This window comes from Crocodylus siamensis, chromosome 7, assembly GCF_052110815.1.
Source record: "Crocodylus siamensis isolate JL-2025a chromosome 7, ASM5211081v1, whole genome shotgun sequence".
NCBI classification, from domain to species: Eukaryota; Metazoa; Chordata; order Crocodylia; family Crocodylidae; genus Crocodylus; species Crocodylus siamensis.
Window position 1 is genome coordinate 10,952,639 of NC_143401.1, and position 19,694 is coordinate 10,972,332.

The following is a 19,694-nucleotide window of genomic DNA, read 5'->3' on the forward strand; positions in this document are numbered from 1 at the left end:
TACACGTTGCCAATGAATCCCAGCCATCTTTCATCCCACAGACTGCTTGGCTCGCGTAGGCCCTTAGATGGGAATTACAAAGCAGAGGCGAAAGAGCTAGTGACAGAGCTGTATGTAGAAATAGGTTGTATGTGATGGGCATTGACAGAACTGAGCAGAGTCCCAGGGCTGGACCAGTTGAGGCAGGGAGTGCACACTGGGGCTGAGGGTCCTGGGGAGACCTGTGTCGGGTTCCCGAACCAGAAGGTGAAGACCTGTGACGTGTGCATTTGGGATGGTAGCACAGTGCTGGATCTGTCTCATACTCCAAGCGATTGAAGCGTCAGATCCAAAATACCAGCATTGTTGACAGATTGATAACACCTATTTTTATATTCAAACCAAACCCGTACCCAAACTGTTTCCACACCTCCCCCACATCTACGTCACGTATGGTGGCACTCAACCCACTCTATCACATCTACCCAGAGGGCAGAACCCCCCTCCTGCATACCCTGCACATCTGCCTCATACTTTCCTCTCCTCCACGAGGTGCAGACAGAAGTGCAGCTCCCTGCTGTAACTGAAAGAGCTTTGCAGGAAGCGTTCTGTGTTGCAACGATCTTCTAAACAGAAGTTCACTGTTGTTTTCGGGTGGGGGGAGTTGCCGGGGGTGGGAATCTAGTTGCTGGCTGGAGCCTGCAGCTGGTTTCCCCAGCAATAGCCCCTCCTCACTCCCAACCTGCCCCTGGTTCAGGATGGGAGGGGGGAAAGGGAGAAGAGGGAGCTTGTTCTAGGGGTACCCCAGCCAGTGCTGGAGCACGGGGTGGGTGAATTGGAGCACCCCATTGGGGGTGCAGGGCTCCAATACACTCACCCCACCTTCCAGCAGGGGCTAAAAAACCCCCAGACTGAACTCCCTCTGCTTCCTCCCTCCTCCCATTCTGAAAACAGCACCAGGGTGGCAGGCAGTGTAGACAGAAGTTACAGAAGATGCTTTGTTTTGAAACATCTTCGTCTGACCCCTCATGCAGTGAGGGTTCATTCAGATTTTCCCTGCTTGGTCATTTTTTAAGCTGTCTGCAGCCATGCACTTGTTTGGTCATGGCTATGGACCACTTTCTGTGGCCAGAGCGGGCAAAAATGATCACTTCTATCTGCACCTCGTATTAACTCACTGTGCAGGCTTTGTCTGTTGCACCAGCCTGCTGCACTCTCCCCATACCATACCATGACCAGCACCTGTCTGATGGCCTCTCCTGTTTTCTTAGATCAGCTACCAGAGCATCGAGTCTTCAGACCCTGCGGTCAATGTGCCCGGCCCGCGGCGCACTGTCTCCAAGCTCCGCAATGAGACGTACCACGTCTTCTCCAACCTGCACCCAGGCACCACCTACTTGTTCTCTGTTCGGGCACGCACTGGAAAGGGCTTTGGCCAGACAGCACTGACCGAGATCACCACCAATATCTCAGGTGGGTTATGGAGATACCATCCTGCTGGCTATGACCAATTCTTTGAAAGGGAAGATGATTGTATGTTGTGTTTATGCTGTATTTCTGCTGACAAGCTCAACATCTGAAACACCCCAAGACTGTTAAGGGCAAGGTAAGGGTAAGGTTCCATTAAGGGTAAGGTAAGAATATTACTGATGAGGTAGGTCGTCCTGTCTTGACCAGGGGTCTGGACTAGGTGACCTTGTGAACTCCCTTGCAGCTTTATTTCTGTATGTTCTTAAGGGCCATCCATAGTTCCAATGCCATAGCCAAACTCCCCTTGGGAAGTCGGGTCGTCTTTTGGTTTTTTTGAAGTTTCAGTTGGATTGAATAGTCTTCTTCACTTGCTGTCTGAAACTACAGGTGGTCCTTGGACTTGTAACATAATTGGTTCCTGAAACCGTGTCTTAAATCAAAATGTTGTAACTTGGAACTGATTTTCCCATAGGAAACAATATTATAAATGGGGGATTTGTTCCTGAACCAAGGCCTGATACCCTGTTTTCATAAAAAATAACCCAGAATTTTGTACTTGCTCAGTTATAGATGAGTAATATAGCTACATTGATGTATTTCTATTGTAAATAGCAATCATATTGATTTGGAAGGACTTCTTTGGGGTGACTTTGCTGGACTTTTTGAAGGGTTCTTGGCTGGAGTCTTCTCAGGAGTCTTGGCTGCAGGTTTTTCTGGAGTCTTGTCTGCTTTCCTAAAGAAAGTGTTCAAAGAAGTTTGGACAGATGTTCTCCAGGGAGATGGGTGAGGCAGCAAACTTGTTCACTGGTGTGGTATCGTGTCAGATCAAATGTTGTAAAGTCAAAACCGATGGCAGAAAGTTGAAACAGGGTGTCAATTTATAAACGTTATGAGTATGAACCATTGTAACTCGAAATGTTGCAATCCTCGACTTACCTGTATCCTTTTTTCTCCTCTTATTCCACTTACTAAGTTGGTACTGATTTCTTCCCCCCCCCCCCCAAGTGTAGATACTTTTCTGTAGGCATGATCCAGCAGATAGTGGTCAGTGGGAAAGCTCCACTCTGACTTCAGTGCTGCAGGATGGGCCTTATATAAATTACTGCTGGCAGAGGTTCACACTACAATGGGCAACTATTTCAGTGACCGTCAACATGCATTTGTGCATGCTGGAATAGCCACGTGCATGGTTCAACACTCATGCTTTGGGAAGTGTAGACTTCAGTGCTGGGGAAAGGCAGTAGCTTCACAGTGTAGGCTCGTGTCCCATGTAATCCCTGGACGGACGGGAGGGATGCCCACCCCCACAGGCCAGGCTGGGTGTTCACTCATTAGCCCTTCTGCCAAGAGTGCCAGCCTGCTTGCCAGTCAGCCCACCAACTCACCTCGGAGAGATTGCTCAACTACTCTTGCATGGTAACAACTTACATCCAATGTCTCTCTACATGACATGTTAACCAGCAACCTTCCGCAGAGCTGGAAAGCATTCTTATCCCCATCCTCATCCCAACCAAAGCATGGCTAGAGTTTTGATTAACCCTTGCTCGTCCTTCCCACTGGCAGTCCTATGCATGCCTTGCTGCCATGATTACCCCTTTTGACCACAGGCTGTACAGGAGACAGGAAAGAGCAAGGAGAGCCAAGGCTGCTCTGTGACAATCAGGAAGGGTGGCAGTCCCAGACGGAGCCTGACAATGCACATTCGTGGCCTTCTCCTACTGTCTCGCTTCCCACTGTGCTGGCACAGTTAAATACGTCTTCTCTTGAAATGGATTCTTCATGCTCCGGAAGTCCCCTCCCCTTTCCCCGGGCTACCCTGCCGTCAGGATTCAAATGAAAAGCAGTGTGCGTTATGTTTTACAACTCTGCTGGATAATTTAGTCGCATGGCAGTTTGCGAGCTGCCTTGTTTACATTGCGGCAGACCCGGGCTGTGGTGCTAGTGGAACACATTTCCTAACTCACTGGAGCAACCTTGATGTGATCCATTAGCAGGAGGTGGGCTGAGAAGATAGAAATTGAACACTGCCAGCCCTGTATCCTTCCCAAAATGGTCTTGGAGAAATGATATTATTTGCATGAGTGAGAAACAGTGTCTGAGGTGGAATAGATAAGATGCCTTAGCTAGGTGGGAAGGGACTGTGCTTCTTTGTCAGATGGCGCATGGTTTTTGGCTTACCTGTGCCTGAGCATTCAAAGAGCTCGCCTGTACTGGGGATAAGGTTCTAAGTACGGATAGAGAAGCAGGATGGATTGGGACCAGGTGATATTTGTGAGATAAGCCAGAGGGGTATGTGATAAATAGTTGTATGTTGTGCCTGTGGATCTTATTCCATGCCTTGCACCGTGTGATAATGTCCCTACCACCCTCTCACCCCTTGAACAGCACCCAGAAATGGTATAAGAAGGGGTGTTAACCCTTTCAGGTGGTTGGAGCTGTATTACAACCTGTGCCAGGCTCAGCCTACCTTTCCAAAGGAAGGGGGCAGGAGACAACACATGGAGCTGTTTTGGGATAGCCATTGTGGAAAGAATCCTTGTACGGCTGCCCTTCTACTAGTGCAGGTGCTCCTTGCTCTGCATGCATTCAGTCAGTTTTGAAAGCAGAAATTAAGTGGAACAAGAATCCATGTGTCCCCACATGGATTTATTCAGGAACAGCTATTACACACTTCATTTACTTCTTCCATTAATCCAAATTAACTTCCACATCTAGATAAGCCAAATTCCAGGGCCACATGGGAAAAGTTATTCAGAGAGAGGCCTTGTGGCACAGAAAGGGCAGCTTGCATTCAGAGGGTGGAGCGGCTTATCCATTGCTGCAGGCGTGCAATCCTGCAGGAGGCCTGGGGAGCGAGACCTGCAGGTATACACACTCCTGTAGGAGACCCCAGGTCAGGGGATGGACATGGGCTTTATGTGGAACTCATGTTAGAAACTCTTTGGAAGAGGTACAACTTGGGGACTGCAGCCCTGCATCTGCTGAGGATCCTTTGATTCCCTGGCTTGTGGGCTGGATTGCAAGCTTTCTATACGAGAATAAAATCAGTCTGGCTGAGGGAAGTTTCCTCCTCATCTTCCTCTTTTGTCCAACTGTGGAAGTCCAACTATCTGCCTGTTGTTACCTCCGCTTGAGCCCAGGGCCAGCGCCAGCTTTTCTAGCAGTTTTAAAGTGCAGTATCTTGTTGCTTTTTGAAGGGCAGCTTTGTACTGTTGGCAGGAGGCACGAGGTCTCCATTTGTCAGTGGAATCTGGCATTTGCTTTAAGAAATGCACTAGGATACTATAAGGTTGGGACATTCTTATCCCTGGAAGAGATGTTTTGGGTCATTTTTTAAAGGGGTTGTATCTGCAGGAGTTATGATCCCACCGTCTCCGGACTCTGCCCAACAGGGCTCATGGAGTTGCATTTTCACAATAGCTTAAAGTCAGGCTTTCAGAAGTGCTTAGCACCCAGCAGCAGCCACCTTGGCACCTAGGGCTTCATTTTTTTTAAACCGCTCAGTACCCAAAGTACATCCAGAAGTCTGAACTCTTTTGGAAAATCTAGGTATTTACTTGGGTGTGTAAGCAGGAGCTTGAGCTCTTTTGAAAATAGTCTCATTTAGGGGTGCTCAACGGAAAGTTGCACCTGTAGTGAGTAAGGCACTTGGCTTTACCTGCCAGTGTGCACAAGAGATGGTCTTAAGGGCATTCTTTTGAAATTTCCCTACAGCTGTATCTTTTTCATGGCACACCCTGCGCCCCACTTGCCTTGGAATGGCAGGAAAGTTCACAGATTCATAGACGTTAGGGCTGGAAGGGACCTCGAAGATCGTCAAGTCCAGCCCCCTGGTCCAAGGGCAGGAAGTCATCTGGGTCAAAGGATCCCAACAAAATAGATGTCCAAATGTTTCTTAAAAGAGTCCAGAGTAGGTGCTTGCACCATCCCTGGAAGGGAGTCTATTCCAGGCCTTGGGGGCTCGGACAGTGAAGAAGTTTTTCGTTATGTCCAGCCTGAAATGGTCTTGGAGGAGTTTGTGACCATTTGACCGTGTTATCCCTTGGGGTGCTCTGGTGGACAGGTATCCCCCAGATCCTGATGCACACCCCTTATATATTGATAGGCAGCCGCCAGGTCCCCCCTGAGCCTGGGCTTTTCCAAGCTGAAGAGTCCCGTGGCTCTCAGCCTCTCTTCATAAGACCTGTTCTCTTGCCCTCTGATCATGCATGTGGCTCTCCTCTGGACTCTCTCAAATTTTTCCACATCCTTTTTTTAAATTGTGGAGCCCAGAATTGGATGCAGTACTCCAGCTGCGGCCTCACCAAGGCTGAGTACAGCGGGAGGATGACATCCTGTGATTTGCTTGAGAAACATCTATGGATACAAGCCAGAGTTTTGCTTGCTTTACCAGCTGCGACATTCCACTGGTGGCTTATATTCATCTTGTGGTCAATCATGACCCCCAAGTCCCTTTCCGCCGTGGTGCTAGCAAGTGTAGCACTGCCAAGCCTATAAGCCTGCTGTGGGTTTTCTTTCCCCAAGGTGGTGTACCTTGCATTTTTCGGTATTGAATGCCATCAGGTTTTCTTCCGCCCATTTTCTGAGCCTGTCGAGGTTGGTCTGGATCACTAGCCTATCCTCATGTGTAGACGCTTTATCCCAAAGTTTGGTATCATCGGTGAACTTGGCCAGTCCGCTTCTGACACTAATGTCTACGTCATTAATAAAGATGTTAAAGAGTATAGGTCCAAGGATGGAGTCTTGGGGGACCCCACTGGTCATGGCGCACCACAGCGATTTACTTTTATAGGTTACCGCTCTTTGGGTCCGACCTCCGAGCCAATTCCCCAGCCATCAGACTGTGAAGTAGCCGAGGCAGCAGTTGGCCAGTTTTTCCAAGAGGAGATCATGGGACACCAGATCAAAGGCTTTTTTAAAGTCAAGATATATGATGTCAATCTCTTCTCCCTTGTCCAGGTGGTGTGTCACCTGGTCATAGAAGGACATGAGATTGGTCAGGCAAGACCTGCCTACAACAAACCTGTGCTGGCTGTCCCACAAGATATTGCCATCGGCCAGTTTGTCTAGAATGGCCTCTTCGGTAATTTTTCCAAGATCTTCCCCAGAATAGAGGTCAGGCTGATAAACCTGTAGTTCCCTGGATCTACTTTCCTCTCTTTCTTGAACATAGGCACCACATTGGCCTTCTTCCAACCTTTGGGCACTTCACCTGAGCACCACGAGTTCTCGAAGATCTGTGCCAGTGGCTGAGCTATGATTCTTGCCAACTCCTTACGTACCCTGGGGTGTAAACTGTCTGGGCCAGCCAAGTTTTTTATTGGCTCTTATTTGGAAAGACTTCAGACCTTAGCCGCCCTTCAGCAATAAAGTGTCCCCTGATTGCTGCAAGAGGGGTAGGGAACCCTTTCACTAGGTTTGCTCTTTCTCTAAGATTCCCCAGAGCATGGTCTGCATACCTGCTGCTCCTTTACCCTGCCTGCTCCTGTGTCTGGGGTCCCATGGGATCTTCCTGGTGACTCTTTCTGTGCTGTGGTGATGTGACGTCACCAGGACTTCAGACAAGGGAAACTACTAGAGCAAGTAGGAGGGCCTGTCTTGGACCTCTTGAGTCCTCAGCCCAGTGGTTACCCAGGAAAACTCACCTGGCTTTTCTGGGAGAAATTCTACCTCTGCCAATAGGAGCAGTGTGGTCACACCTTGCTGACCTGATACGCCCATCACAGCTGCCTCTGAGGCACATGTGAGAGCAGTGCTATGTCTCTCTGATGTCTCCTGGGCTAGTGCTGGCACTAGTTACATCAAGAAAATGCTTCGCCCTCACAATGGTTGGGAGTTCACACATCCCTTTTTTGGAGCGCTGCCTATTCAAAGACAGTGAGGCTGTGTTTTTGCCATCGCTGGGGTGCTGGCATCGCAGGGGCTTGCACAGGACTACCCAGTAGTTCAGCCAGGGAATCCAGGATTTATCACAAGCAGGCATCTCGAGAGAGTGTTCAAGTCTCGAGCTGCTGCAGTTATGGTCAGCCTTATTGGGAGAGGCCAGGGAGACCCCTGGAAGGAGAAATGAGCTTGCATTTTGTGGATCATTCTGTACCTATACCATGGCAACAATTGCACACGGCAGGGGGAGATTTACAGAAACGAAACTATTAGTCTATCTGAGTTACAAGTGTACAAATGAGGGATTAATTGGGCTTCATTAACAAGCCATACAGTACTTAGGGCTGTTTGCTAATGTCCTTGGTGTAGCTATTAACAGCACTGAATGGGTTGAGATGTTTCCTAATGGGGGCATAGAAATTACAAAGCAACATGAGCCCAACCCTAGTGACTACTAATTAATCAGGCACTCTAGGCATGACAGAGACATGAGGGCAAGGGATTGTATCAGGGTGGGGAGAAAAGGTTCCCTGAGTCCACTGGAGAATGGCATTGGGAAGTGCAGGATCTGCCTACATGCATTTCCATGCTGGTTACTGGAAACCCCCCCCCAGAACAAAACAGAAACAACCGGAGTGGTGTTTGTTAATAATGAACATCTCTCTTCTGCGCAGCACCTTTCCTCCCAAAGTGACTATGGGGTTTGCACTTTCCTCGTGACAGGCCCAACCTTTATACCCATCTCTGAAATTCTGCCATTTCTGGGCTGGAGCATGGCAACCGTGCAGTGGCGCACAGCATGATATCAGGGCAGAAAGTGAAGACCATGACTACTTAGGGAGAAGTAAGGGAGGTGGAACAAAGGAGCTGAGCTGGGATTTGGCCAGGACATGAAGGCTAATGCTGTGAGCACAGGGCTTTTGACTTTGTATGTTTTTTGTCTCATGCTGAACATGGTACCTCTAGTGACCTAATGCTCCCTAGCATTAAGCTGGAGGTTATCTCTGTGCTAAATCAGGTGGAATTGTGTCCCCAAACAGTTGAGTTCGCCAGTGCCGCATCCTGAACATGTAGCATTTTTCTTCAACTTGTCCCATTTGTGTCCCGACACCACTGGTCCTGCCGAGCTGTTGTCACTCCTGAGTTGCATCTAATACACTCCAGAGCTTTGCCAACTTAAGCTTTCTAAACCACGAGTCTAGCCCCCAACCCGCACTCTGAAAATGTGACATTTTATTTAAAGGTCGTGACATTTTTTTTTAAAGAATTATAATTGGGTGTGATTTTTATTTTTTCTGGTTTCTGAGCCATTCAAGTTTGAATTTCCAGCTTTCCTCCCCAACTACAAGAGGTAGAAATTCGTGGATGTGTGTTTGAAGCTGAGATTTTCCCATGAATGACTCCAGAAGCTGGTGATATTTTAAAAAAATGCCAAATATCACCACACTCATAATAGATAGCAACAGTGAGGGAAGCAGCCTTAACCCCTGATTATATCAATATTTTCCACTGCCATAAATATTATTCCTGAGTTCCCTCCTACAGCAGCTGTGCAGGCCACTAGGTATCTGCCTGCCACTCAGTACCACACAGAAAACCCCTCCATCCCATCAAAGCAGCTGGTTTGAAGAACACAAAGTGCAAAAGGTCCCATGCTGCATAATTCAGAAGTACATCACAACTGGTGCTAGGATACTGGGTCCCGGTCCAACCCATTGTAGAAATAGGGACATTCAGATCTGGACCTAGGTTTGGTTTCAGAACCGCCTGCCAGCTCAGGTTTACTGGCTCCTCTCTTACCCTTGAAGGAAATGGTAGGTATTTGAATATATTTTTTGATGGGTTGATGCAGATTAACTGCCTTGTTTTCTAAATCAAGCAACTGGGCAACAGCAGCACAGCGCAACTGTGTCCAAACACATTTGTCCAATTAGTAATACTTGGCTCTTAGCCAGCCTCTGACGTATGAAATGATGGTTTTGTCTTGCATCTCCTCTTGGAGCCGAGGTAATTAAGCAAGGGGGATACCTAGGTACAGAGAGGTTAAGTGACTGGCCTAAGGTCCTACAAGGAGTCGAGGGACAGAACCCAAGAGTTCTGAGCGGGCTTCGCTGACACGCGGCGGAGCCTAATGCTGCAGTACTCGCATTGGCAAAACCCTTTAAACCTCAGCGAGAGAGACCGGAGGCCTGAATCTTTTGGTCAGACACAGCTAAAGCCTGGCGCTAGATCAGGGTTGGTGCGATGCGCAGAGCAAAGAATGAGAGCCAGGAGGACTGGAGTTGACTCCGGACCCTTCCACTGTCCAGCTGTACCTTGTGTCTGACCTCAGACAAAGCCATCGGCCTCACTTTCCCCATCTTAGCAATGGGGGCAAGGATCCTGATGTGCTTCACAGGAGGGCAATACATCCCAGCCATTTAGCACTGGTGAAGTGCTTTGAAGTCCTCGGAAGGAAAGTGCTACAAAGGGGCAAACATCATTAATGAAATCCAGAGGGAAGCTTGCTTCTGGCGCTGCTCACCTCAGGCTCCTGCTGTCTGACTGGTCGTTCCAAAGAGCCCGTAGCCTTCTGTCCCTAGGACTGTGAGTAACTTGCTTCCCTCCATGGTGGGTCCAGAGTGCTCATCACCGTCTCGCTTCTGCTTCCCTTGCAGCTCCCACCTTCGACTATGGGGACATGCCATCACCTCTGAGCGAGTCAGAGAGCACCATCACCGTGCTGCTGAGGCCCGCACAGGGCAGAGGGGCCCCCATCAGGTAGGAAAACCAGGACTGTTGAAAGGGCTCTGAGCATCCTGTATGCGAGGCATGGTTTGACCGAGGGCCCTGTCCTGAGGCTTTCATTACCATGAGAGCTAAGAAAGGGCCCCAGGGTGAGGCAATCACACTCTTCTTTTTCTCTCTCTATCTTACATTCCTGGGAAATCCTGGGGCAGAACACCAGCTTTCTCTTTCACCTGTGGATTAATGAGCCACTGGTTAAGGGCACATCGCACCTACCCCTAATAGCCTCTTGGGTCTCCATGAGGCATGATGCCAAGTCAGTACCTGAGCAGCAATTTACTCAGCACTTGTCCCCATTTAAGCAGGTGTCACCTGGACTAGGAGAGAGGTTGCTAAAGGTGGTCTGCTCCCTGAGTGTCTGTTTCAGAGGTAGCCATCGGAGCTGGTCATCTGTACCTTGCTCTGCCCCGCTTTGGAGACTGCAGGATGTCATGCTTCACACTTTACTGAGAGCTTGGGGGTGCCTTCCTAAGGTCTGGAAGATCTCCCAGGATTCAGACGCATGGTTTGTTCTGCAAACAGGGCTTAAGTCTCACAAGCTTCTCATGAAATTCAGCAACTGCTGCTGTGAAACAGATTACTAGCTTTGTAACACTTCTGTTCCACTATCAAGCATCTGGCTGGAGACCCAGAGAGGGTCTGAGGGTTAGACCAGGTATGTCTGTAGCAGTTTGCCCATGGGCATTTGCTGTATGGTTAAGTAGCAGCTTTATAGCTTGGGATAACTGAACTGGCCTAGTTCACACAGAGACCAGTGAGGCTATTCAAGTGGGTAATCGCTCCCTCAAAAGTGGGCTATATAGCTCAGCCTTCAGTGTTCACTACAGAGCTTGGGGAAATATACCCCCTCCTTAACTGACTATTTTCCTTGTGGAGATCCCATCTTCCCACTAAGTTGCAAATAAAAAAAAAAAAAAAAAGCCTTTGTGTTGCCGGTGGGCAGTCTGGTTCCCTGCGTTGGGCAAATGGGCTTGGAGCTTGGCACCAGTTCATCACTGTCCTCCCAGCCTGGTGCACAGCTGTGCCCTTGACTCAAGCAAATCCCTTTATTTCAAAGGGCTTGGCGCTCCCCTTAGACTAAGGTCAGGAATGCCTTGGAGTAAACTGTTTGTCCCATTGTTGGTGACACCCAAGTTAGCTGATATGAGAAGTTCAGATCCCATAATTTTCTTCAGGGGCTTCCTTGGTGGAACTGAAGTGAAGTGGGAGATCCAGAGTGCACTAGTCTGCAAGCCCACCTCCCTAGGCCTCAGTTTCCTTTTTTGTATGGTGAATCTAATGGCACCTCCCTGACAAGGATAATTACTATTTACTGGCCCCTGTGTGCATGCTGTAAACAGCAGGTCAAATCAAAACCCCAGGCACCGACCCCCTTGTGATGTGGGATCTAGGTCCATCTTCTTTGTCTTAGGTTCAGACTCTTTTCTGGTTGTTGCTGCACAGCTTGGTGTTCTCCTGCCTTGTAGGAGCTTGGGGTTTTGCCTGTCAGACAGCACTGCGTGGAGGACTGAGCTCAGGCCTGGATGCCAGGAAGCTCTGAGTGTCAATGCCACTTTGCTCTGCATGGTTTTGGGAGAGTCGCTGTCTTGCTCTGTGCCTCAGTTCCCCTCCACTGAAAGAAGATAACGCCATTAGAGACCAAGTGGTGCAAACTAATCCCATGATAACAATCCATGTGGGGCTGTAGCCGTGCTTGTGAAATACATGGACCGCTGCAGAGTGCTCTCTCTCCCGGTTGCTTGCAAATGGCATTAGAATCTGGAGGCGCGTAACAAATGCGTCAGCAGGGATTTGCAAGTAGGCCTAAGGGAATTAGATGAATCTCATGTTGGTGGGGCTCCAAAGCCCTGGAGGCTCCTTTGCAAATGTAAGCTGTGAAGGGCAAATTTAGACTGAGGATGTTTACCTGCAGGAATCTGAAAATTAAGTAGTAAAATGAACCAGTTGGCCTGTTTTTTCCCCTCCTCTGAGCCATGCGCAAGTAAATAAACTCCATGTGGGCTGGAATGACAGAGTGCTCAAGGTGTTTTGCTGTGGCTCCAGATGTGTGAGTTTGTGTCACGCCCAAGGCTTGTGCCAAAGGCCTCCCTGAGTCATTCCAGATGGAAATGAATGCTGGGTTATTTAGGCTGAGGACTCAAAAGTAGCTGAATATGATGCTGGCCATATCCTTCCCTTGTTTGCAGGTGGCTACAGAAGCTGGCAGGCCTTCAGCACACTAAATGTGCTGGGTGGCTGGGCTTGGCTGGTCTCTCCTTATCTCCAATCCTTCTCCCTGCTCCCCCCAGAAAGGGGTCAGGAAATTGTTTTACTCAGTGAACAGACCCTATGGGCACCACGGAACAGTTGTCTCAGCACCATCAATACGAACTCAAGAAGCAGCGATGTTGTGGAGCATGTTGGATCAAGTGCTCACAGTCCATTCCCCAAGAAGGCTTGTCTGCCTTCTCATCAGGGGAAATGCAGCTCGGCCTGTGTTGCGCTGTCTCTCCTATCTGGAGACAGATCGTTCCTTTTGCTGCCGTGCCTGGTTCAGCAGCACGCTCTGCTGAGGAGCAGCCTTTGAAGCACTCTTTCTTGCGCTGTTGAGTCTGCACAATACAGACAGCGAGTGGGAGTAGGAATGCAACGTGCGGACTGAAGCTTGAGCACGGAGCTCCGCTGTGAGATCACCTTTCACCTCTTTAGACAGTGAAGTTCATAAGGGAAGCAGAAGCACTCTGGCTAGTAGGAGCCCATTAGGGAGCTGCTCATGCTTCGTGAGAAACACTGACCAGTGACTTCTGCTTTGAGTCGCTGGTGCCGCTCTCCCCAGTTCTGAACCTGCTCGCTGTCACCTGGGCAGCTGTCCAGATGCAGGCCTTTGCCAGACAAAATTCCTCTTCCTTCCCTCCTGCCCAAGCTGTGCTTGCTTATTCTCAACCTAAAGCCATCTGCCTCTGCTTGTGGCAGCCGGGCCGTGGCTCTGAGGGTGACAGCTGTGAAAGAGGAATCATCTGAGCTGTGCGGGATGATGGACACTAGGCTGCAGAGCACGAGTAACCCCCCTGGTTTATGGCTTCCAAGGAGTCTTGCATCAGACCCCACCCCCCGCAAAAAAAAAAGAAAAAAAAAAAGTCACAAACAGGATCCAGGGGTGTTCAGAGTAAACCTGATCTCACCCTTGGAGGGCTCCTGGAGATGGGTTCAAGTTCCACATCAAACCCATGTAGAGTCCCCCCCCCCCAAGCTTTGTGCACAGCTTTGGCTTTGAGATCCTGAGTTCATTCAAAATAGGAGAGGCTACAAACCCCAAGAGAAGAGCTCTCTGCCCCCCCCACCAACGTCCTGCCTCGGGTGCAGCTGTGGAATGAGCAGCAGGTGTATAAAGCGCCGTTCCCATTTCCACCAGCAACATTGCCTGACCCTTCTCTGTGCCTTGGTCTCCCTGTCGGCAAAAGGGGGAAGAAGTGTCAGTCACGTCAAGAACATTGGGTTCTTCAGAAAATGCCAGAGTTATAATTATTTCTCTGCATCCCACTAGCCTCTGTTTTCTCTTAACAGAATCAGCTGCTCCTCAGTGAGATGCTCACTGATACTGTTGTGATTATTTTTATTCCAGTAGTGACTTGAGGCCTCAGCCCAGGTCGGGAGTGCTGCACGGGCAGAGCTTCCTGAGGAGCTCCCAAAGGGCAGGAGTGGAGACGGTATGCAGGCTTCCCTGCGGTCTTGGGCAGTGCAGGCAGGTGCTCTGACTCCCAGACTACTACCTTGGCCGTTGGATTACAGCGCTCTTCTGATTCACAGTGGCATTGGAGTGATGCAGGACAGCGCACGGTGACAGTTGTGTGAGAAGCGTCAATCTGAGCCACCACAGATGCGCTCTCAAGATCTTGGAGCTACTTTCAGAGCCAAAACACTCTTCTCACTTCCCTGCATCTGCCTGTGCTGTCACCAATGCTGAATATATCTGAGCAGAAGAAACCAATAAACTGGACCCTGGTTGCTCATCAGGTCCTAAGGTTGAGCTCAGGCAGTGGCATACAGTTATTATAACCTACAGCTGTTTGCAGTGACACACACTCAATAGGGAAAAGACTGGATCTGATTCAGCGTTATTAGAGAAACAACTTTAATAGAACTGGTGACTTAATGTGTCTGGGTACAGAAGATCTGCCCGCAAGACTTGCGGGCCCCTAAACAACTCATCTTCATATGGTGCTGTTACTGATGGAGGCTGAGTAATAGAAGGATGGAGGAAGTAATAAACACTGCCTGAGATGGCAGGTTTAATTATATCCAGAACATATTCTTCCCTGTAGAGGAGCCATCCTGATTTAAAGGCATTTAGCAGGCCAGGAAGCTGCTTTTCAGCACAACATGCTTTTGTGGGGTTGGAAAGATGTCTACCTGGATTTTCACACGGTCCCTTCAGTAGAGCAAACAGGCATTGTTTCTAAGTTTTTCTAAAACTAGGTAGAGTCTAAACTCACCACGTTGCTCTTCTGGTTTATTAACAAAATCAGTAAGATAGCAGAGAGATCAGTCATAACCTGCTCCTATGACTCATCCTGCGGGACTTCTGTCCTCTCTCCTAAGAAAACTTAGATGCTAGGAGGGTGACCAGCCACTTGCATGAAAGAATGAGCTGAAACCATTTAGCCTTTTGCTGTCAGCATCTGCAATAGGTTGGTCGTGAGGTTTGTGGAGTACGGTGGAGAATGCTGGCAAGGGGTCCCAGGCTTATTTGAGGACAGAGACTTGCTGCCAGCACGTTGCAGCCCCAGGATTTGAGTAATTTAAATAAATTAACATGTGTTTTGCATGCATTAAGTGATTGTCCTCTCACCTTCTCAGTTAGGTGTATAGAAATTGCCGATTGATAAAATGCACTAGCAGCAAAAAGCTGTTATTAGCCAGCGTTATCTCTGGTCTGGACTTACAGGGAGAGTGTGTCTTCAGGAAGTGCATAGTAGGCACAAACTGCCTTCTTCCCTCCAGCCATGGTGATGCAAGGGTTTGGGACTGTGGGAGCAGGGGTGGGATGGTGTCTGGGTCATCAGGTTTGAGAGAACTTTGTGGCTGGGGAGAGTTTGTTCTTCATTTTACAGCCAATAAATATCCCTGTAGTTTCCCATCCTTTTTTTTCTTGTCTCTGTCTCCTTGTCATGCACTCAGCACATACCAGGTCATTGTGGAGGAAGACAGGCCAAAGAAGATCAAGAGGGAGTTGAGCGGGCAGGAGTGCTTCCCAGTCCCACTGACGTATGACGATGCCATGTCCCGGGGCTCTGTGCATTACTTTGGGGCTGAGCTGCCTCCCAGCAGCCTCACCGAAGCCAAACCTTTCACTGTTGGGGACAACCAGACGTACAGTGGGTACTGGAATCCACCGCTGGAGCCCAAGAAGGCTTATCTTATCTACTTCCAGGCCACAAGTAACCTGAAAGGGGTGAGTAGCTGATGGCTGGGACCAGTGGCATGGTGTCTCTAAGCAGCCAGAAGAGTAGGACATTCATTTGATGGGTAATGGGATCTGGTGTGCGTCCTGTCCAGGGGAATGCATGGGGAATGGGAGACATCGCAGGTCAGAATTTTAAGAGTCATTTTCAGAATCTGTGCTCCCCAGCTGCAGTCCCAAACACTGCATCTGTTCACTCTTAGGGAAGGTAGCATGCGTGTCAAAATACACATGCAACAGAAAACCGAGGAGGCTTGCTTGATGGTTCTGTTTCCCATAATCAGCCTGAGCCAGTCTCAGCAGTCTCCATGTATTGCACTGTTTTTTTCATACTGTGTTTATTAGGTGGCTTGTCATCTCTGTGCCTGATCTTACTGTTATTGGGGTTGCTGAAAGTTTTGCTATTGGCTTCAGGGGAGTTGGGTTCAGTCCCGATATAGATACATATATGTATTAACCTTACTACCAGAGCTGGAGGGCAGGAAAATGTCAGATCTTTCCCCCCAGATCTCAGTTCTGCCATCTGATCCCCACAGACGACCTTTAGCCTTAAGTAGGATGGCACTGATGTGAAAGAGCAAACACACTGTCGTATAGAGATGGGCATCAGGGAGCTGATTTGGAGTCCAGGCATGTTGGTTATTGGGGTTCAGATTGTCCAAGCTAAGAGGGGGGGCTGAGGTGTCCAGATCATGATGGCACCTTTGAGAAGCCCACCCTGCAATGCCACATGTCAGTGCAGTGTAGGTATAACTCTACTGGCTGTGTGCATGTGAGAGCTTTGCTGCATGTTTCCTTCCAACTTGCTTCCCAATGTGGGAGTTGCACTTCAGGACTCCAGCATCATGTGATAACACTGCAAACACAGCTACTCCCTGGGAGAGGATGAGAGAATGAACCCCACATGACAGTGGTTAGTACGTCACTTGACACAGGAGTGGAAGCTGCTGAGACATGAGAGGGATCAGGATGATTTCAGAGCACATGAAGAATAGCATCAGGTTGCTTGTAAACCCTGTTCTAATGCAGGAATCACATCAGTCACTTGGAACGGGGAGCGCAGACAAAAGGCAATATTGCCCTCCTAAGCTGTTGGCAAGTCTGAATTTGTGTTTTGGTTGTTGTCAGTATTTTGTGAGTCAGTCACTCGATAGGACTAAAATTTTAAAAAGATGACATGGTTTGCTTCATAACTTCTACCAAAGCCTGGCAGGTTGTTCAGACAGGAGCTGCATTTCCTGAAGTCCACTATGCTTCATCGCATTGGCTGGATGGCAGCTTCCTGCAGGAAGATGGACTGTTATTTGGGCTTCTATTGATAGCCCTTAAAAAAAAAAATAAGTAGCTAAAGCCAGGCCCTCCCTGCCACCTTGGGTAGCTCCTTGCTGCCCAAACAACCCCACGTTAGACCTGAGCGAATGAGAAGGGGGAGCCTCCCTCTATTTGTGGTTTTGTGCTATTTGCCATGCCTGTGCAACAAAATGGCTTTCCATGAGTTACCCAGTTACGTTTCTGGAGGGAAATCTCAGCAGGATAAGAAAATGCTTCTGTGCCAGTGTACAGCGAGGGGAGCAGAAAGAATTGCCCTGTATTTATTGATGCAGAGTTGACCAGGAGATCTTCGCTGAGTGATGCTGCCTGCCTGGGGCTCCATGGTAGGTATGGCATCTCATTGGGTCCCCTCATCTCCCAACACAGGGAGACAGGATTCCCCAGGAGGTGTTTGTGGGTGGGAAGAGGCAGGCATAGAAGCAAGAATCCCTGCTCTGCTGGTCTTTCCGGATATATACAACGAAGCATTTACCCCTGGGGCCTTCTCTAAGCTCCCTTCTCCCCAGTGGTCACCAAGGTTCTCCTTGCAGGTCTTTCTCTGACGCTTTCCAAGATGCATACAGCTGGCTTCACTTTGACTTCATTGCAGAAGCAAATAAGCTCCGACTGACCCAGAGTTCTGTTCCCCATCTTGGCTAATTTCCTTCAAAAAGATGGTGGGAAGGACTGGAGCTCCCTCAAGAGATCCTTGTCATCTTCACGTGCTCTAGTAGCTCCCATCCTATCTACCGGGGTATGAACTGTCAAGCCTGAAGGGACAGGCTCCAGTAGCAGCCATAGCAAGTGTCTCTCTCATCTAATACTGGCTGTGAGCAGGCAGATAACTGGCGTGGTGCGCACAAAGCTGCTGTCTAGTTGAAGTATGGATGATGGCTGACAGCCTCCTTCCTTGTGGGAAGGTGCCGGCAGTCAAAGCTGTCCTTCCAAGGATTTGTTCACACCTTGTTAGGTTGTTGTTAGGGCTGTGACAGGCAGACTCTTCTCTCTGGTTCTCTTGAGTCCCGCTCAGTCATGAGTGATGGTGGTCACCATCTCCTGGTCTGTCTACAAGTAGGTAGTGGTGTAAGCCCAGCTACTGACTGACGCCATGAAGATCCAGCATCACAGCTCGGGGTTTGTTTGTCCTTCTCACCATAGGGCCCATGAGGCACATTAATAGGACAGTGTGGGTGAAGCATGCTCTTCCTCTGCCAGTGAGGGGTATGTTATGTGGGTAAATTTGATTCTCATCTGATACAACTCCATGGACATAGGTGAAACTATGCTGATCCTCCCCAGCTGAAAACCCAGCCAGTACCTGCAAAGCCTGTCGGGCTCGTGCCTTTTGTCTGCACACAACTCTTGATAAATTAGAGGCATTTCAATAAAGAGCAAAGGAAATGATCAGCTTTTCTCTGATACAGTTTTGGAGGAAAGACCAAAGCATCCCTCTAATCTGACATCACCTGCACATAGTGACGGTTGAGGCTGGCTGAGCAGTTGCTATAGGTGGTAGATGGAGTGGGGGCAGGGGCAGGCTAGCACTTTCCCCTAGTTACGAATTTGAGAAACTTTCAGGATTTTTTCATGCCATTTTAATTTTTCTTGACAGAAATTGGAATATTAAAAATTTTGAAATATTTAGGCCTGGACCCCCAAGTCCAGCTGAAAGACCAAACTGGAGCTCCTCATGAGGTATCATGGCAGCATATAAGAATTTCAGAATTGCCATCAGAGAGAAATCTTTGTGAAAAATGATGCTTAATTCAAATACCATAGAAAACGTTTGTCCAGCCCTGCTGTCCAAAGCCTGGTACATGGTTATCCTCTTTGCCCTGTTGCTTTTGGAGCCAGGCCTGGGTAATTCCTTCCTATTGACAGCAGTCAGAAACCTAAATGACAGGTCACTTAAATCAGAGGGGGATGTGTTTCTTCCTGGGTCCCTTCTAGTCCATCCCTGGGGCTCATCACAGGGGTTTTGTGCTCCAGAGCTGTCTGCAGCTCAGTTTATAGGCCTTTGTTGAACTCTGAACTGAGACCCAGCCAGTGCTTGGTTTGGGGCAGGCTGATGGATGGACAGTTCAGTACTGATCATTGTAGTCCATCAGGGCTGTCCCTTTGGCTCCGGACAGAGATCAGTCAGAAGAGCAAACATGGTTCATGTAGAACATTACCCCAGGTACAAATTTTCAGTAAACTGACCAAATTTTGTTCTAGCTTCCCCACCGAGAAGCACCCAGTGATGCCTCTCTTGCATCCTGGTTGAATCTCCAATCTTTTTTCTCTCTGCAGGAAACCAGGCTGAACTGTGTCCGGATTGCTCGCAAAGGTAAGATCCTAGCTGGGCCTCCCACTGCTCTGGGTATAGCTCTTTGCTCCACTGAGGCTGGGCCTACGCGGCCTGGGTTGTCATTCTAGGGGGTCTCCTGAGATCTGGGTCGTACTTTGTCATTTGCTATTACAGGATGGCTGTTGAAGGCTGGCATTTGTATGCACACCGTTTCATCATGTTGCACTTGAAATCCAGGCTGTGAAGAAGGGTTCATTGTTGCCAGGTTGCTCTTGCTTCTGACAGTATTTTAATTTGAAGGTCGTTATTATGGTAACCCTCAGAAGCCTTGTCGAGCTCAGGGCTCTGTTCGGGTAGATTCTGCACATATACCCAGTGAGAGGCAGCTCCAGCCTCAAAGACCTTCCAATCTCAGCAGATGAGAAGAAGTAGGATGAAGGAAGGACAGTTTTATCCCCATTTTATAGGTCAGGAGCTGAAAGATTAAGTTAGGCACCAGAAGTGACATATAGTCTATCTCAGAGGAAGGAGTTG

General features: G+C 48.8%; 1 protein-coding gene across 3 annotated transcripts in view; it reads left to right on the forward strand.

The window, feature by feature from the left end:
* Positions 1–19,694, forward strand: part of PTPRU (protein tyrosine phosphatase receptor type U) — a 307,092-nt gene that overhangs the window by 191,668 nt on the left and 95,730 nt on the right. For all 3 annotated transcript variants that reach the window (XM_090057147.1, XM_090057145.1, XM_090057146.1), the window contains exons 10-13: positions 1,251–1,452; positions 9,990–10,092; positions 15,277–15,550; positions 19,163–19,199. In XM_090057147.1, coding sequence (XP_089913273.1) covers positions 1,251–1,452; positions 9,990–10,092; positions 15,277–15,550; positions 19,163–19,199 — 616 coding nt within the window. The remainder of the gene's footprint in view (positions 1–1,250; positions 1,453–9,989; positions 10,093–15,276; positions 15,551–19,162; positions 19,200–19,694) is intronic.